At 38.0% G+C, this 17712-nt stretch overlaps 2 protein-coding genes across 2 annotated transcripts; one reads left to right on the top strand and one right to left on the bottom strand.

Annotated features, from left to right (window-relative positions):
- Window positions 1-688: 688 nt before the first annotated feature.
- LOC120292934 (splicing factor YJU2-like) lies at window positions 689-1288 on the top strand. The gene is made up of 3 exons (XM_039311494.1): window positions 689-877; window positions 975-1124; window positions 1214-1288. Exons 1-3 carry the CDS (start codon window positions 689-691, stop codon window positions 1286-1288), a joined length of 414 nt encoding a protein of 137 aa, XP_039167428.1.
- Window positions 1289-13494: 12206 nt separating this feature from the next.
- On the bottom strand, window positions 13495-17451 carry LOC104442491 (wall-associated receptor kinase 2). Its single transcript, XM_039311495.1, has 4 exons — window positions 16899-17451; window positions 16528-16818; window positions 15240-15356; window positions 13495-14903 (listed from the first exon to the last, which is right to left on the bottom strand). Exons 1-4 carry the CDS (start codon window positions 17449-17451, stop codon window positions 13738-13740), a joined length of 2127 nt encoding a protein of 708 aa, XP_039167429.1. The 3' UTR covers window positions 13495-13737.
- Between the last annotated feature and the right edge of the window lie 261 nt (window positions 17452-17712).

Genomic DNA, 17712 nt, shown 5'->3' on the forward strand with positions numbered 1-17712 from the left:
GTTTAGTTTCTAATAACTTTTTTTAGCTTCCATTTCCTTTATTTCCTTCTTCCCTCCTCACTTGAATTTTCCGTGACTTTCCCGCTCTGTAGTCCCTAAACGCTCGAAAAGGCCTAAAGCCGAAAAAAAGAAGGAAAAAAAATTGTTTTTTGGGATCACAATACAGGGAAATGCCAAAATTGACGCCGGTCCATCACTTTCGTGTTGATTTTTTTTTTTTTTTTTTTGCATCTAAGTACTTCAAATTATGGTCATCCTTCATGTTATTCTGTTTGTTAGCTCCATTAAATTTTTATTTAATTTTCTCATTCACATTGTCAATGAAATCCCTAAAAATAAAAATGGATCGTCCCAACGCCAAATGACATCAATTTATGTAAAAATATATTAAAATTCGGGTTGTATGATGTCCACGTCTCAAAATGGAACGAGAGAGAGAGGCCCAAAAACCGTGGCACACAAAGCCCATGGGCCATAGCGATGTTTTGGTCGGGTCGGGTGTTCGGGTCCCGTTCGGGATCCCGAACTTTGTGAGGAACCGACTCGGACTCTTGCCTATTTAATGGATTTCGCCCGCTCCGTCGGTTTTCAAAACCTCAGCAACGTCGATAGAACGGACTTCAGAGAGAGGGAGGGATCGATCTTGAAGCGTTGATCGCTCGCGTTCGTCGTTGGAGGTGGAGAGAAGATGAAGGAGATGTATCCGCCGGAGCTACATTTCGAGTCTTCGTACCTGCCTAGGGTTCGGAGGAGGCCCATGAAACAGCCGGCTAAGGTTCGGATCATGCTGCCGATGAGCATCCGGTGCAACACCTGCGGGAATCACATCTCCCGGGGGACAACGTTCAATTCCAGGAAGGAGGAAGTCGTCGGCGAGGTCAGTGCTGCACACCTTCGATTCCGTGGTTTTCCAATCTTCCTCCGAGTATCGAGTTTGTGGAGTTGATCGCTTTGTGCTTTTCTTTTTTTGGCAGACGTACTTGGGGAACCAGAGATTCAGGTTTTACTTCCAATGCACCGAGTGCTCTGCTGAGCTCGCCATCAAAACCCAGCCGCAGGCTCCCGATTGCGTGGTGGAGTCTGGGGCGACGAGGGTACAAGATTCTGCCTTGCCTTCCTTTTTGGTTTGTTGGGTTTCTCGCGGTTGGTTGGACTTCGGGAAGAATTCATCCTGACTCGTGCGCTTTTCTATTTGGGTTTAGGTTTGCGCCAGGTCGTGGAGGATGAGAAAAGGAGGGAGGCTGATGATGAGATGGGCGATGTTATGAAGCCTTTGCAGAATAGCTAATCAATGAAATGAGCAATGAAACATCTACACTAAACGCGATATCAAAACGAAGGGTTCACAAACGGAAGCATCAGCTAGTAGGTACCATATACCTTCCAAGCAATAGCCAGAGACGCATGTAACTGCAAATGCTCTGATCGAATAACGTTGTTTCAACGTATAATTATTAGATAAACATCCCAGTGCCACCCAGAACTCATAATTATCACCCTCAAGAAGCAATGCCCCCAGAACTAGAGAAGATGGCTATGGGGAAAATGTTCAAATTCCTTGGAAAGAGAAGTGCAGCAATACGATGCATTAAAAATGTTAAAGAGATTTCACGCAAAAAACAATTTTTTATACCGTGCAAATAGATCAGAAATTCTATGAATATCTTTTGCGTCAACTAAATTGAGACAATATTTTGATGAAATAAACGAAAAAAATAAATAGTCGGTCGAGACATTGAGGATGTAAACATGAATAAAAGAATATATTCACTTTTGATATCATAATTGTGCTGTCATGTTATCACCCAAGTCCAGCATCAATGGCCCCTCTTGCTTCCACCGTTCCTCCAACACTTCCACTTATGCTCCTCATAAAAATCTATCTGATTGGAGAAGGACTTTAGGAACAGAAGGCGAAGATTCTTAACTTTCACCATTCTCTAGAATCAGAATACGAAAATTATCAACAATATCTCTCCAAGAGATAGGACATTCCACCTGGCTGAACATTGTTTGTCCAATAAGTGAGTGCGGGACACCTGGAGTGCCACAACTCGAAGACTGACACTTAAGTGTAACTTTAAAATGGTACACTTAAGTGCCATCATCGGAGTAAAATGGGACACTTAAGTGCCACTCCGGCGAAAATCCGGCCAAATGGCGACGTGGCGACTTTCCGGCGAGCTCGGTCCCAAACGGCGTCGTTTTGCACGCCGACGTGGCGGAGAAAATGCAAAAACGACGCCGTTTCGCTACGTGTAAATAATAGTATATAAATTAATTAAATTAGATTTAAAATATTCAAAAAATTTAAAAAAAATAAGAAAAATTTTAAAAAAATTTTAAAAATTAAGAAAAATTTTAAAAATTAAGAAAAATTTAAAAAATGTTAAAATTTTAAAAATTTTAAAAAATAAGAAAAATTAAAAAAATTAAAAAATTAAGAAAATTTTAAAAATTTTAAAAAATTAAGAAAATTTAATTTTTTTTTTTTAAATTAAGAAAATTTTAATTTTTTTTTTAATTTAAGAAAATTTTAAATTTTTTTAAAAATTAAGAAATTTTTAAAAAATTAAAATTAAAATAAATTATAAAAAAGTGGGAGTGGGAGGCCGAATGGGGCGGCTCCCTTGCCGCCACCGCCGGCTCCCTCACCGCCGCCATCTCCGCCGCCGCCGCCTCCCCCCCTTTTTTTAATTTTTAAATTTTTTAAATTTTCTTATTATTATTTTTTAAATTTTTTAAATTTTCTTATTATTATTTTTTAAATTTTTAAAATTTTTTAAAATTAAATTTTTAAAATTTTATTATTTTCTTAAATTTTTTTAATTTTTTAAAACAAATTTTAAATTTTTTTTTTTTAAATTTTAAATTTTTTAAAAAAAAAAATTTAAAATTTTCTTTTTTTAAAATTTTTTTTAAAATTTTTAAAATTAAAATTTTAAAATTTTCTTATTTTTAAAATTTTTAAATTTTTTAAAATTAAAATTTTAAAATTTTCTTTTTTTTTTTTTAAATTTTTTTAAATTTTTAAAATTAAAATTTTTAAATTTTCTTTTTTAAAAAAAGTTTTAAAATTTTTAAAATTAAAACTTTTAATTTTTTTTTAAATTTTTAAATTTTTATGCTTTGATTTGGAGCTCAGGCGAGCCACGTAGGCAAAAAATAATAATAAAATATTCCACGTAGGATTTCCGGCAAGGGTCGCCGGAGGTGGCACTTAAGTGTCCCACTCGAAAAAAGTGGCACTTAAGTGTACCGTTTTGAAGTTATGGCGCACTTAAGTGTCGGCGTCTACAAGTTATGGCACTTGTGGTGTCCTTCTGCCCCCAATAAGTTGTAGAAAAACACTCGGATCCGAACATAAAATTTGGTAGTCAATGTGCAAACAACCAGTTAAAACTTTGAGTTAGGCAAAAGTATCTAGACATGAATTAGACAATTCCAGTGTTGGTCATGTGATTTTCATTTCGACTCAAATTTTCAAAGTAAACATCTTACAGGCTACGGGTAGCAGAAAGCGTTCATGTGCAAGTATATAAGTACAATCCATCATCTGTGGACTGCAATTTGCATGCAGAAGCAGATATATTTAATTCCCTAGACCTTTCTAAAGGAACCTAGCATCATGTGCGGTTGTGTTTTCTTGAATTTTCAAGGGTAACTACCGGAACGAAACAATGTAATTGAACGAAATGCCTATACCAAGTCTAACACTTGTTGAAACGTGCAAAATGAGATTTTTTTTTTTTTTTGAAAATATTATGGTTTAAGAAAAAAAAAATCCAACAAAGCCATCTTTTAAATGCAAAGAAGATCTACAACCTTTTCAAGTAATGTAATGAAATTTGAGTTGATATCATATTCCCTAAGTTGGCATTGCCACTCCTTAGGATAATTTGCAATCTTTCTCAGTAGGTCGATATCATCCATTTTGACTTTGGATCCATTAATAACTATGAGATCAACTGTTCTAAAAACACAAGTTGTTGGATGATGGCGTGATTTATTATTTAAATGTTCTAACATTCCTTCTCATGTTTAGTCCGATCTTTTGCCTAGTGCTAAACGTGAAAATTTAATTAGAGAGGCAAACGGGGCCTAGTAAAATTTGAACTCAGAGCCTTCAGTTGTGATATTATGTAAGATTTTGGTGGGACCATAGCCGATTTTTCTAAAAGTTTAAGCTATTAAATGAATATATGGTTTATTATTTAAATATTCTCACAATAACTCATCATAGTAGTTTTTGTGTTATTCGTTTGAGTCAATTTGAGATAGCATGAAATACTCAAAAGTTAAATTTGGAAATGTAAAGAGATATATCCAATGTTCTCACATGTCTCTCATCTTTAAAATTATAAGAAAAGATAGGCAAAAATAATGTAATTGTGGAAAATCTCAATGTGACGGGAGACGCGAGTTGAGAGAATAATCTATTCTGGCTTGCAAGAGGGAGAAGATGGAAAGGACGTGGTTTATGAACATGGCTAGGTTGAGATATTTTGGCTTCCAAGATGGTGAACAACACCAAAAGCCTTCTTGATTGTTGGAGGACAGGATTTGTGTCTTCAAGGTTTCGGTTAAAAGAGAATACAAGTGAGTCAATTTCTTCAACAAAAAAAAAAAAATTGAGTGTGTTGCCTCTCGATGTATGGAAGATAATCAACCAAGTTAGGCTTATTCCATTCAATGGTTGTCAATCAACAAGTAACACTTGAACTTATGTTAATGCTGAAAGTGCTAGTATGAACACCTAGAGGGGGTGAATAGGTGTTTAAAATAAACATTGACAAATAAATACGAAATACAATAAAGAAGTTCAGGGAAGAGAATAAGAACACGGAAGTTATAGTGACTCGGCTTAGATCAAGCCTACGCCCATTCTCTCACGCTAACAACCTTTTGGCTGGATTTCACTATGCAATCAATAAGAGATTACAACTTTAAGTGCAAACACTTAGTAAATTCTACGCGATCACAAACGTTTCAGCTCACGATCACAAACGTTTAAGCTCACCAAATACATGTGTATGATTGAAGGTTGCTCAGACTTTGGAATTATAAATTCTACGCTCCGACTCTTACTTGTTCATCGGTCCTTGATCTTCTTAAATACTCCTCCACTTCCAAACTAGCCGTTGGATAATATCTTAGAGGATCGCCTTCCAATTTACCTATTGGATAGATCTGTATCTAGAAAATTTGGTAGCCGTTGAGTAACAAAAGTAGAATCCTAAATTGATTCCAATCGCCCATACAAACAGAATCTTGGTTTCCATAAATAGAGTTTCTTCGTATAGAAAGTTCTTGTCTTCGAGATCCAATTGTCAATCAATTAGATTTTTTTTTGGACTAGTCAATCAATTAGATTGAGTCAATCAAATCAATTTTGACGTAGAATCCAAACCAGATCACTAGCTGTTATACATTTAGGGCATGTGTTACGATCTGTCTCATTCTGGATGTAAAGTCTGAGAGTAATAGACTTTACAATCTAAGTCTGAGTGCAATAGACTTTACAAACTGAGTTTGAGTGCGATAGACTTTACAATATGAGTCTGAACATATTTTACTTCTGAACAAATTTAGTTTTAAGGTCTGGACACAGTCTGAATAAGTTCAGCTTCAGCATAGAGTCCGTCTTCTGGTTCTTCCAAGCATAGACTTTGTCAATATCCTTTACATGTTCTATCATCTGCATAGTCTATTACTCAATCATTAAACACGTTAGTAGCCTTTGATTTATTTTGTCATATTCAAAACATCATAAGAGATTTCCCTAACAGATGCTAATGTATTGATGATAACTGATAAAACAGATAAAGTAAAGTTCGATAACGATTCGATGATCTGATTATGAGGTGCCAAACTCAGCTACCACATTTAATATCTGTATTATGTCTCGTATCATGAAATTTGAGTTTGTGATCATGATGGGAACTTAAGTTCCCTCGTTCAACTTGTACCACCCGAATTTCTTCTAAAGAATAAAATAATTTACCATTGGCTTTTCTCTCTCTCTCTCTTTTTTTGGCCCAATCTTTTGTTAACTTCTAGGTATAAACATTGGAATGAACAAGTAAATTAAAATCTTGAATTGAGTTTCTAGTTGCATACACATTCGGTTTTGCTTTAGCTATTTTGGAGGGAAAAAATGAATAGTTTCTTTGGGCCAAGTTCAAGAAAGAATAGAAAAAGTAAAACTTTGTATTGAATGGAGATAGGAAGCTAACAATTCATATATCACTAATTTGCCTAGAAAAAAGGGTCTAAAAATGCTAACAAGTCAATTCGACTATTTAAGGTAAAAATGGTATGTTTTAGTTAAAAATGGCGTGGAAACGATGGCAGGCTTTAAGATATGGTAAAAGAGCTGATTCACACTTTCGACCGTCAAGCAAATTAAAACATCCAATCAAATTATGTAAGTGCTAGTAAACAACAATGTACCATCTGTCTCAAAATTCCAAGATTGCATAAATGTTTGAGTAAATGAACCTGACACACCGCACTGATATATTTCTAAAACTTAGGGGTATAGAATTTGGTCCACACACTGTAAATGAATATACAATTGTTCAAGGTATTTGTAGATAAAATATCTAACTTAGAAAAGTAGTACAAAAAATGACTGATGAGACTAGAACCCGAAATTGTTACTTGAGATTCGTGAGTACTGAAGTGAGTGAACTTTTCTTAAGCACTAGATAAAGGCCTATTTGATTACTAAGGAAATCAATTTTTGTAAGCCATTTGCCCATCTTTATTTTTTAATAACGAGTAAGGATTTATCAGATATCTTTGTGAAATGCAGTACTGCAGAAGGTTGTTACCCCTGCCGCGAATCGATGGGAGCAAGAGGAGTGGAAAGATCTGGGATGCCGTAGTGGGGCCCAGGGGGAGGAGGCAAATAGTTTTGCATAAGTCAAATAATTGGAGGGAAATGCTTTGAGATCCAATGTCCTTCGTTGGCCCATTCCTAAGACTTGAAGAGTTAAAAGGAGTTTTGAAATAAACAATCATTTAGGAATATATTAGAGCTCTGATCAAGTAATTAAAATTTTCGTGCATTCAACATGCGAACTACAGGGTTTATAGATGGATTTCTTTTAATGTATTTGCCATTTTAGCTCCTTTTGTTTTTTTTAAATTATTCCATGGCAAGATCAAAGTGATATTGAGTGGTGATGATCCAATCATTAGTTAGAATCATTACACAAGGGCGTACAATTTCCTAGAAAAGTAGAGAAGGAGAGATAAAATACAAAAATACAAAACACAGACAACAATGATAGTTGGTTGAGAAGAATGATACTGATGGATTAAAACATTAAACAATCAATATAGGCCAAGAAGGTCACGTGGCTGTGTGCATGAATTGTGTGTGCTCGACATCCATGCGAGACCATGGACTTACTCGATGTAAGCATAAACAAATAGAACACAAGTATAACAATACAAAGCCAACACAAGCAAACGATGACATGACCCTAAAATCGATACACGTAACACATCACCGTATCGAAGAGTTAAAGTTTACTTACTACTTTTTGGACCTAGCTCCAAGATGCTTCTTTGGTAGTCGGTCGGGTCTAGGGTGGTTTGGAGGAGAAGGGTGTGAAAGAGAGGAGAGGAAGTGAGAGGAAAGGAGAGAAAGGCCAAGCCTTAAAATGTGAGAATGACTCCTCCTATTTATAGGCTTCTTCCTCTTAGACTTTTATTACAAGCTCATGATTAAACCTAAGAGGCAAGTTGACCTAGCTATCCTCTTGAGTTGGCACCTAGGTCCCTTGCTATTCACTTGTGATTGGTTCACATATTGACTTGTTCTCCAAGACTCATTTTAGGTTCGTTATTACCTATAATGCCTAAGGAGACACATAAACATTTTGATGCATCATGTCCTCTTCTAATTGGCTAGTCCTTGACTTGTTCACCGAGGCTATAATCTAGGGCTATCATACCTTAAGATTTACCTAAGATTCTAAAGGACACCTAGGCTGATGATTTATCATGGTCATTAATGAACTAATGTCCAAAACTTTTAAATGAGGCTTAGATATTTTTGCCGAGCTACTTAAGAAGCAAGTTTTCTCCTTCTCTCTTAATGTGGCCATGTGGCACTTAATTGGATAAAGATGGACTAAGTCAAAAAGTTATGAAAGATTTTAGAACTCCAATCAAATCTTGACATTTGTCCAGCAACTTGTCCCCACATTAATTAATTTGTGTCCAAAAATTCATTCAAGGCATTGATAAAACTAATATAGGGTGCCACCTCATTGGAGGAGTTGTTCATATTTGTACACAATCGAAGGTTCTATGAAAACCGAGGTCCATGCCAAAATTTACTAAACTTTAATCAAATGAGTGTGACTAAGTCTGTAGCCTTCTTAAACTTGTCAATGACCATTTTCAATTAGCATTGGTTCATTAGATGTCTTAAAATAAACTTCGTCCTTGGTCTTGGTTATTTGCCCTAGCTGGGTCTCAATCGGGTGGACTGGGTCCATGGCCGAATATGCCATGTCTTGGGCTATCGAATGTTTATGTCATTGATTCTCATGATGAACCCTCAAACCTTATTCTCATGGCTTGGAATTCGAGGATGTTACATCAACAATTCATCCATTGTAATTATCTTGATTATAGCTAAGCAATGCATAACCACAATTACCTTAATTATTGAGAGGAGTTAAATTACTTGACGATTCCACTAGTGGAATTAAAGTTAAGTGAGGTTTTGCATTTACCAAAGAAGCTTGTCCGAACCCACTATTAGCATCTTTTCATGCCTCAAGTTTTTTCCCCCATTATGGGTACCCATGTAACTTAAAGCAAGTTTCATGAGTATGATTCATGTTTCCATAGTGCATAAAGCCTCCTTCCAATTGTGCATTGGCCTTTAATGTTGTTTTCACCTTTCCACCTCCAGAGAGGAAGAACCATTTTTAAAAATCTAGAGCATCAATGGTCATTGAGGTTCCATCTTGACTCCTTTGGAGGCCATGGAATTGGCATGTGTAAATTTTGTGCTTGCTATCATAATTACTTGTCTTACATCCTCCCTTCGGACATGAGCACAGACTTGTTCAACCATATGGAATTGTTGAATTTGAAGCACATCAGCCCATATGTTTTTTGGACGATCATCCAACCCATCAAGAAAAATAGACTCTATCTTCCTATATAACCTTGTAGACTCGATATGCACTCATAACTATATTTATAGCCATATAAAGATGTATATCATTAGGAGAGAATAATCTTGCAAAAATTTTGAGATTTTTCCAATATCACACAAAAGTATTTTGTTAAATAAGATTGGCATCCAATAATACATTTGCAATTGTAGTTCCAAACAAATATAAAAGGTAGTCGACTTGGAATTGGGCGTTGGATATGCTGTTTTTGACTATCAATCAATCAAGGGAAAATGTAAAAAGCAGTTGGCTTGTTGTGAGAGTTATAATTGCAGCACATATGATAATACTAATTTTCATCATCTATCATGCTTGACTTACATGTTTTTTTATGTGCCAACAGATGATTAGAGATTGTTCTATGGTTAGATAGGATGGTGTAACTATTATTGATACCTAGATTTCGGCAACCCATTAGAAAACTAGGAATTGACTCAGCTTTATCAAAAGAATTTTTATTAGATTACGTAGCACGTGGGCATTAGGATAATTTTCACCAATATTTCTAAATTTTACTAATTTATTAATAAGAAAATAATAAAAGAATAACAAAATAACAAAATAAAAATTAACAAAATTAATTAATTTAAAAAGGAGCCGGGCCGGGCCGGGTGGGCCAACCCGACCTACTCCCCCTCTCGTCTCCTTCCTTCCAGCCTGGGCTAGGCTCATTCTCCTTATTTCTTCCCTGGCCCGCCCCCTCCTTCCTCCCCTCCTGCTATTCACGCGCGTGACTGAGGACATCACGTTCAAAGGACCGGGGACGACGAAAGCGACTGCCGGTTGAAAGGGAAGAACGGACAAAAAAGTGACGAGTCAAGCCGTAAATTTGGGGAGGAGCTCAATGCCATAGATCTGTCCAGAGCAGAGGATAGACGGGCGGCAGAGTAGAGAGCAAGGGGAGGACCGTCGGTGTAGGCCAAGGACTGGCCGGCGCGCGAGAGACGGGAGGGAGAAGGGCCTCCACCTTGGAACGTTTAGCAAGCCGAACTGGGGAGGAGTACTATAAAAGAGGAAGAGAGAGAGAGAGAGAGAGAGAGAGAGAGAGCTGGACGCACGACCAAGAGAAAAACGAGGAGGGCGAGAGAAGAAGAAAAAGGGTCGTTCCCGGCTGAGCGTTGTCCAGCCGCCCTCATCGCGAACTGGCGCCCCCTAGTCGACACCACCGAGCTCGCGGCTTTCCCCTTCCTCATGGTGTTCGGTTTCTGGCGAGTGGATCTGTCGGTTTGATCCGTCATCTTCCTGAGGATCCCAGCTTGGCAGCACAGGGACAGCCGGCTATAGCTCGATTCGTGTTGAGGCCATCGTCGCCAAGCTAGGTAGGGATCCCGCGGTTAAACGCTCGTTCCCTCAAACCCTTTTTGCTTCGCCCTATTTTGGTTGAAGGAGAGGCTGCGACCTAGCTTCTCTGGTTCATACGTGTTTTACTTCTATCCTGTTGGCGTCGAGCATTTCTTGGTGATTTTCTTTGAGTTTAGATCTAAGAAGGGTCGATGTATTCTTCTCGATCTGTGCCCACCACGTGTTCGAGGGAACGCCCGAACCAAAACCGATCGTTTTATTAGTCTCGCATTCCGAATTGTTCCAAGGATCCGTAGATGTGTTTGTTCCTGTACAACATTTTTTTTACTGATGGCCGAATACATTTCTTTAGCCAGGTTTTTTTTTTTGGGTAAAGTTCTTTAGCCAGGTTTCATCTCTACAGAGTCTAAAAAGCCCCGGCTTTTCGACGTGATTTTGCCTCATGCTCAGACATTTCTTTAGCCGGATTTGGAAGTTGTTTCCCGGTTTGGTTTGGGGGGTCTCGATCGTGAGCGTTCGATGGTGGGATCTATATCATGCGATATACTGATGTGTTAGTCTAATGATGAGCCTTGATTTGTTGAAGTCCTCATGCGGTCATCTTGCATTTTGGTGTGCTCTGTCTGGGTTTGGCTTGGGGTTGTGGAAATAGGGAGGAGACGTTGAAGGGCTTAGAGAAATAGATAAGAAAATGAAAAAAGAGAGGAAGTGGGCTTGAGCTTGGTATTGGTAAATCTGGGTTGGGCTTAGGTTAATTGAATTTGGACTCGGTTCAGGTCATGACCAGATTGGGCTTGAATCATTGAGCCCACTTATTTTAGTCCAATTGGTATCACTAGCCCAAGTCTGCGGGGCCCAGGTCAGATCCACATTCGGACTGGGCCCAATCCGAGTCCCTATTTTCCGGAGTATAAATTAATTTACAAAAAAATTAAAAATTCCGAAAAAAATTATTCTTTTTAATGTTAGGAAAAAGCTTAAAAATTATTTTTTGAATAATTTTTTTTTTAAAATTTGTGAGAGTGCTCAAAAAAATTTTATGCTCAAAATTGAATAAGCCCTCAAAACTTTACAATAGGGATTGAATATTTATGGAAACAAATGTTGGCTTGTTGATTGCACATTTATATCGTTGATTGTGCCCTTTTGATGTATGAATTGTTGTTTTCTTAACCTAGTTAGGAATTGAATCTCAAAACTCACGATTGCTATAAAATGTAGGGCACTAGTTGATTAATTAGTGTAATCAAGTTTTCGACCCTCATTTTTTTGTACATAGCAGTAAAATAAATTTTCCATTATTTTAGGTGGGTATCTAATCGACCCACCACAAAGGCGATTAATGGCTCTTAGATAAAAATAATTTTGTATGTTAGTTGCGAATTGGTACGAGCTTGGAGAGCCTAAATTAAGTCTAGACTTAATAATTTATTAGCCAAATCTTAGGTGGCTCACCCAAGATTAGGTCGCGACAATATTGAATTGGAACTTTTGCACAATGTCCAATTAAATCTGTAATTTTTTTTGGACTAGACCTTAAAGTTTTTTTTTATTTTTTTATTTGTATTGGCCCATCTATTTAAAATATTGACGAAAGCGTTGTAACATGGTATTAAGCTGTAGTTAATTGCCATTCTAGCCCCACAAGTGCTATCTGGCTGTCAAATGCCTTAAACAATATGAAAAACAAATCTATTTTTTAGAAATATTCAAAGATGCATTACTTAAAGGTAAACTACAAGAAAAACTATCAGAAAAAAGCATCCAACTAAAACACACTTGGGATGTCTTTGCGTTCGACTAGAATTTTAGCCTTAGCACGGGATCGACAAAATCTGGTGAATACTTTAATATTTCTCTCTCCCATAATTTCATAATTTTTTTTTTATAAATTTTTCAATCTCTCGTTGAGCGATGCTTTCTTGAAATACTTCATAGAAAACAAATGCCAAGCTCAAATTACTCTTAAAAACGAATTAAAAGTACATATTTTATCTTTTAGTCAATTTTGTTCATGACTATTCGGTAGAACATAATTGCGACGGGTTTTTACACCGTCATTTTGAGATATTACTTAAAATCATGGTCAATTACAAAAAAATAATTTTCTATGCCTTTTTTTTGCTTGAACAATTGTCTAAGCCTTTAATTTGTAAAATTTAGGCAGAAATAAAAAAATGTTCCATTGACGATAAAAGAGATTAGGTATTCCTTGCTAGTTAGTGTCTTTCATCATGGTTTTTAACTATCAAACTTATAACACAATGCAAGTTCTTTCATCTTAAATGGCAGATTATATGTCTTGCTGTTAATGTTGTAAAAGTCTTTTCTTTATCTTTCTAAAAAAAAAAAAAAAAAAGAATCCGCTCTACGATAAAGTTATTATCAAGTAAATTCCCTTTCTCGATCTTATGATCCTCTCACAGGTTTGGATAAGATCTTTTTGTTCTTATTGAATTAACTAAGATATTGTAGATCTAAGAGTCCAATAGGTTTCACTATCACCCTTTATCATATTTATGAGTAATCTTATCACGGTTGGAATATGTGGCATTTTTTTTAGTTTTGAATTTGTTTGTCCTTCCCCTCTCACTCCAAATTTAACATCCAACCTCAAATTAGATTATATGAACTATAAATTAAGGGAAAGTAAAGTAAATTGAGATTTCATTTTTTTGCCGTCATGTCAAATTAAGATCAAATTATCAAAAAGATTAAAAAAAAAGTGAAGGTAAATATTTTTCTAGCCTATTTTTGTCTTTTTAGCTGATGATTATTATCTTTTTTTGGAAATGAACATTATATTAAGAATTATTGCAATATAATTAGGGAAAAGCAAAGACTGAAAGTGAATGGAAATTTTTACTTGCAATAAGAGTGAATTGGGATGAGATTACGAAAGAAAAAAGATATAAAGGAGTGAGTAGATTTTGTCTTGACCTATTATTATTAATATATGAAGGGAAAAATGAAAAAAAAGATAAGATAAAGGGAAAGAGAGATTATTATAATGCCAAAATGGCCATAAGATAAGTCTACTACAATGCACAGCTTCACATATAGTATATTAAATTCTCACACTTAAACTAGCCCAAATGCTTGCACAAACATAAGACCATAGCAAATGGCAACATAACACATGTTCAAAGCACACAATCAACCCTATAAGTCCTTATGGGCAATTACTACATGTTACTATAGGAATAAAGGATCAAATGCAGGAACATACTTAATCTGATCCCAGACAGGAAAGACAGTCAGTCACTGAAATCTCAACAGTGGGACAGATTGTTCCAGCCACTTTGAATTTGGGCTCTTCAATGTTTTCTGCAACTGTCAAGCTCTGGTTAATTGGGGGGAGTTGCTGAGCCACTTCACTCATTGTTGGCCTCTTTCTACTGCTTTGGTCCAAGCATTTCACTGCAATCTTAGCAACCATTTCTACTTGCTTGATTTCATCTTCACCAGTGGCCTTAAAATTTATGACATCAAAGAGTGTCCCGTCATTCACGGAAGAGATGAAATGAGGGATAATATTGATTGGCTCCTCGGACTTATTAGCAACAAAACTTGTAGGCTTCTTTCCGGTGAGCAACTCCATGAGGACAGCTCCAAAATTGTATACATCACTTTTAATTGTTAGCTTACCAGTGGTTAAATATTCTGGATCAATGTAGTCCAATGTGCCTTCTATTTCAGTGGCTACAATGTGACTATGCTGCAGTGATTTAAGTACTGAAGTTCCAAAATCAGATATTTTCACCGAGTAATTTTGATCAATAAGTATATTCGCTGACTTGATGTTGCCATGAATGATTCCGCTAGAATGCATTTCCTTGAGTGCAAGTGTAGCTTCAGTGGCTATTTTGAGCCGGTTTTCCCACGATCTCAAGAAGGTTGACACTTTCGGATGGATGTGTTTGAAGAGGGTATTGAAGTGGGTATCACTCAAAATGTATTCATAAACTAGCAAAGGTATTCTAGTCTCTAAACATATGCCATAGAGCTTCACCATATTTTTGTGGTTTGTTTGCATCACAGTTAGAAGTTCATCTTGGAATTCTTTCTTCATTAGAGGCTTGTGCACATCTTTAGGCTTCTTGACCACGACCTCGATATCCATTGCTATTCTTCCTCTATTGACAGAACCGGAACCACCCTTGTCCACTGCTACTCTCCCTTTATAGACGGAACCGAAACTACCCTCGCCTAGCTTGTTGCTTTCATCATAGTTGTTGGTTGCTTTTGCCAGCTCTGCCTCCGTAAAGATTTGAACTCCTTGACTTTTGAAGAACTTTCCTCCATTTCGTTTGAAGTTTATCTTTCTAATTCTCCACTTCCACGTGACTGAGGCTGAAGCACTAGCATATATGCAGACGACGGGTACAAGAATCACTGCCAAAGAATATATGTTACTAGATTACTTATTCAAGCATGTAATCCTCAGACTAATTTCAAACGCACAACCCATTTAATATTTTTTTAATATATATTTATATATTTAAAACATATAAACATATTGCAAAATCATTTGTTTATGATTTAGCCTAGGACTGAATAGCTTTAGCATAGGACTGAATAGGGACACCTGGCAACCCGTGGCTCATTGCTTGTGTTATTGGGATTACACCAACTAATATAATAATCTTTAAAACATATAAACATATTGCAAAATCAAGAATGGACGATAGAATATGAACTGTTAGGTGAATGATGAGGAGATAGACTTACTTGCAAGAGCTATATCGCGACGATTATCACCGTCGCAGTCACATCTGTAGCTCCCAGGCAGATTCTCGCACTTTCCACGGCATGGGTATTTCTGTGGGTCCTCGCACTCATTAATGTCTACATTATGCAGAAGACAAATTGAACCTTTATCTTGGTTAATGGCAAAAACAGATTGAACAAGTTGGTGCATGAATTATTAGACGGGCAATGCTATCCCATTCAAGTTTTGGTCATAGTATTGTGACAAATATTTACTCTCTTTTAAGATATCTCCTTTCCATATCCTTTGTCTCTCTCCCTATGGAATTTGAGCTCAACAATGGCGTCATTCTTTGCCATCGATGGAGATCATCGCTGCCTCGAACTCTATCTACGTGACCTCATTGAGGGCACAAGAGCTCACAAAGGATCTGCATAGAAAACTTGCAGAAATCGAGCTTTTGCAGTGATGCATGAACCCCACGTTGCAAGAGCAAGGCGAGGGGTTGCTGTTTTAATATCATTTACCTAGGAATGAGAAGATTGATCTTTACAAGCATGAGTGAGGTGGGTGTGCGAGAGAGAGCAGATCGGAGTCGAGAGGGGGAGTGAGAGAGCAAAGCGTCGTTGGGGAAGGAGAGAGCAGAGAGCGTCGCGTGAGACAGTTAATCTGAGCTGGTATTCTAACATTTTCTCCCACTTCCCCACCACCAGCACGCCCGCATCATTGCCACGTCGCTCTTTATGAAATGTTGCAGCAGTTTTGTCTTCTTCATAGGAGACTTATAGATATGGTCTCCTCCGTTAATGGAAGAGACTAGCAAGCATATCTCATCTCCTTCATTACGAGGAGACATTCGGGGGGACTTGTAAATGCTGAGATGAGGTACAAACAGACTCGGGGAGAGAGAGAAAAAGTCGTCATAGTCGTTGCTCGGAGTGGTGGAGGCACTTTGTTGTCATCTCCGAAGTGGAGTAGCTGTTGCCGTGGAGGAGCGGGAGTGTGTTTTGGTATGGTAGAGAGAGACGGCTGTGGGGTCCGACGCGCATGAAGGCCGACGCTAGGCTCACCTAAGGTGGTGGGCGAATGATGTGGCGGTGGCAATGTCGTGAGATGCAAGCCAGAGAGTGGAGGTAGAGGTTGAGAGGGAGGAGAGAGGGAGAGAGAGAGAGAGAGAGAGAGAGAGAGGGTGGCACAAATCAAACGGCGCCTCATTAAATGGGTAAATTAGATGGAAACAATGCATAAATTAGTTATCCACACAGTTCATTTAGAGGTGACAATGCATGAGTCACATATGTTAATTACCTTGACACCCGCGGGAGAGATCATAGGGATTCCCCTCATACCCATGCTGGCAAAAGCAACGGTAACCCGGTGCATCCGCGAAGTCGCGACAGTCAGTGTTGTTGCCACAGCCATAGCTCGACGGGTTCGACTTGGCCTGTGTGCAATTGACGTCCCATCCGATCATCCAGTCCAGAACAAGGTCCGAACTCTTGCCCGAATCATTGAAGGTCGGGAGTCTCTTGCTGGAGATATTGAATGACTCTTTGTCCCCACGAAGGCCACTCCACAGGGGCTGAATGGCAAGACATTCTCGTGATAGTTGAAGGAGCCGATTCTAATGTGGAGCTTCTGGAGCCCCTTCGGAATCGATGCTTGACAGCAACCGATACCAGAGCAAGTGGTCTCCTTCGCCAAGTCAACGGACTCGTTGCAGTAGGAGATGCAGCCGCCCCGGGAAAAATCATATTTGTCGACCACCGCGGTCACGTTCGTGAGCGCGTAGGTGTCACAACCGAGGACTGTGAGGGCATTCCGGGTGGCCGACAATCTGTACTGTGGATATTCTGATAGATCGATGTCCAGATTTTTGCTTGTGTAACTTGTGTTTAATGGCGAGCCAGATTTGTTGTAGCAGTCGTTTAGTTCGGGGAGTCTGATGACCATGGTCGAGTCGCTGACTGAGATCCTGCGTATCGAATAATTCTCCGGCGTCTCAATTTGTTTGATATCCGTGCGAAACAGTAGTCGATCACCGCTCCCTTCGGTGGTACTGCAATGGAGCAAAAACTCTTCGGAACTCACGCACCCGCGTTCGAGCCCGAAGGGATAAGGTATGGGCACTCTCCCACACCTAGGTGCACAATGTCCGGCCACGGTGGGAGCGCCGCCTTGTCGCAACCACCAGGCTACAGCCACCAGTAGAAGCTGCCGCACTATCTTCATTTCCAAAAAACTCTCTCAGACTCTCTCTCTCTCCTTTTTGGGACCTTTGTGCTTCTGATCCTTGTTCACAGAGTGGGATTCAAGTATGAGCTGCTCACCCCAACCCGTTATATTGGGAAATGATTATGTGATAGTTTTTAATGTACTGTGAGAATAACAATCTATTTTGGACAACAAAAAATCAACTCATAAATAATTATAAATTATTAAGGGACTCATTTTTTAAAGAATTTATAGCTCATAATAGACTGTTATTCTCAC

Source organism: Eucalyptus grandis, chromosome 4, assembly GCF_016545825.1.
Source record: "Eucalyptus grandis isolate ANBG69807.140 chromosome 4, ASM1654582v1, whole genome shotgun sequence".
In the NCBI taxonomy this organism is placed as follows: domain Eukaryota; kingdom Viridiplantae; phylum Streptophyta; class Magnoliopsida; order Myrtales; family Myrtaceae; genus Eucalyptus; species Eucalyptus grandis.

What these genes read in the sequence shown, in the direction of transcription:
- LOC120292934 (XM_039311494.1), top strand. Translation starts at nt 689, where the DNA reads ATGAAGGAGATGTATCCGCCGGAGCTACATTTCGAGTCTTCGTACCTG. An exon ending in AGGAGGAAGTCGTCGGCGAG is followed by an intron (nt 878 to 974) that starts GTCAGTGCTGCA and finishes TTTTTTTGGCAG; the next exon opens with ACGTACTTGGGGAACCAGAG. An exon ending in CTGCCTTGCCTTCCTTTTTG is followed by an intron (nt 1,125 to 1,213) that starts GTTTGTTGGGTT and finishes GGTTTGCGCCAG; the next exon opens with GTCGTGGAGGATGAGAAAAG.
- LOC104442491 (XM_039311495.1), bottom strand. Translation starts at nt 17,451, where the DNA reads ATGAAGATAGTGCGGCAGCTTCTACTGGTGGCTGTAGCCTGGTGGTTG. An exon ending in GAAGGAGACCACTTGCTCTG is followed by an intron (nt 16,819 to 16,898) that starts GTATCGGTTGCT and finishes AACTATCACGAG; the next exon opens with AATGTCTTGCCATTCAGCCC. An exon ending in TCTCTCCCGCGGGTGTCAAG is followed by an intron (nt 15,357 to 16,527) that starts GTAATTAACATA and finishes TGCATAATGTAG; the next exon opens with ACATTAATGAGTGCGAGGAC.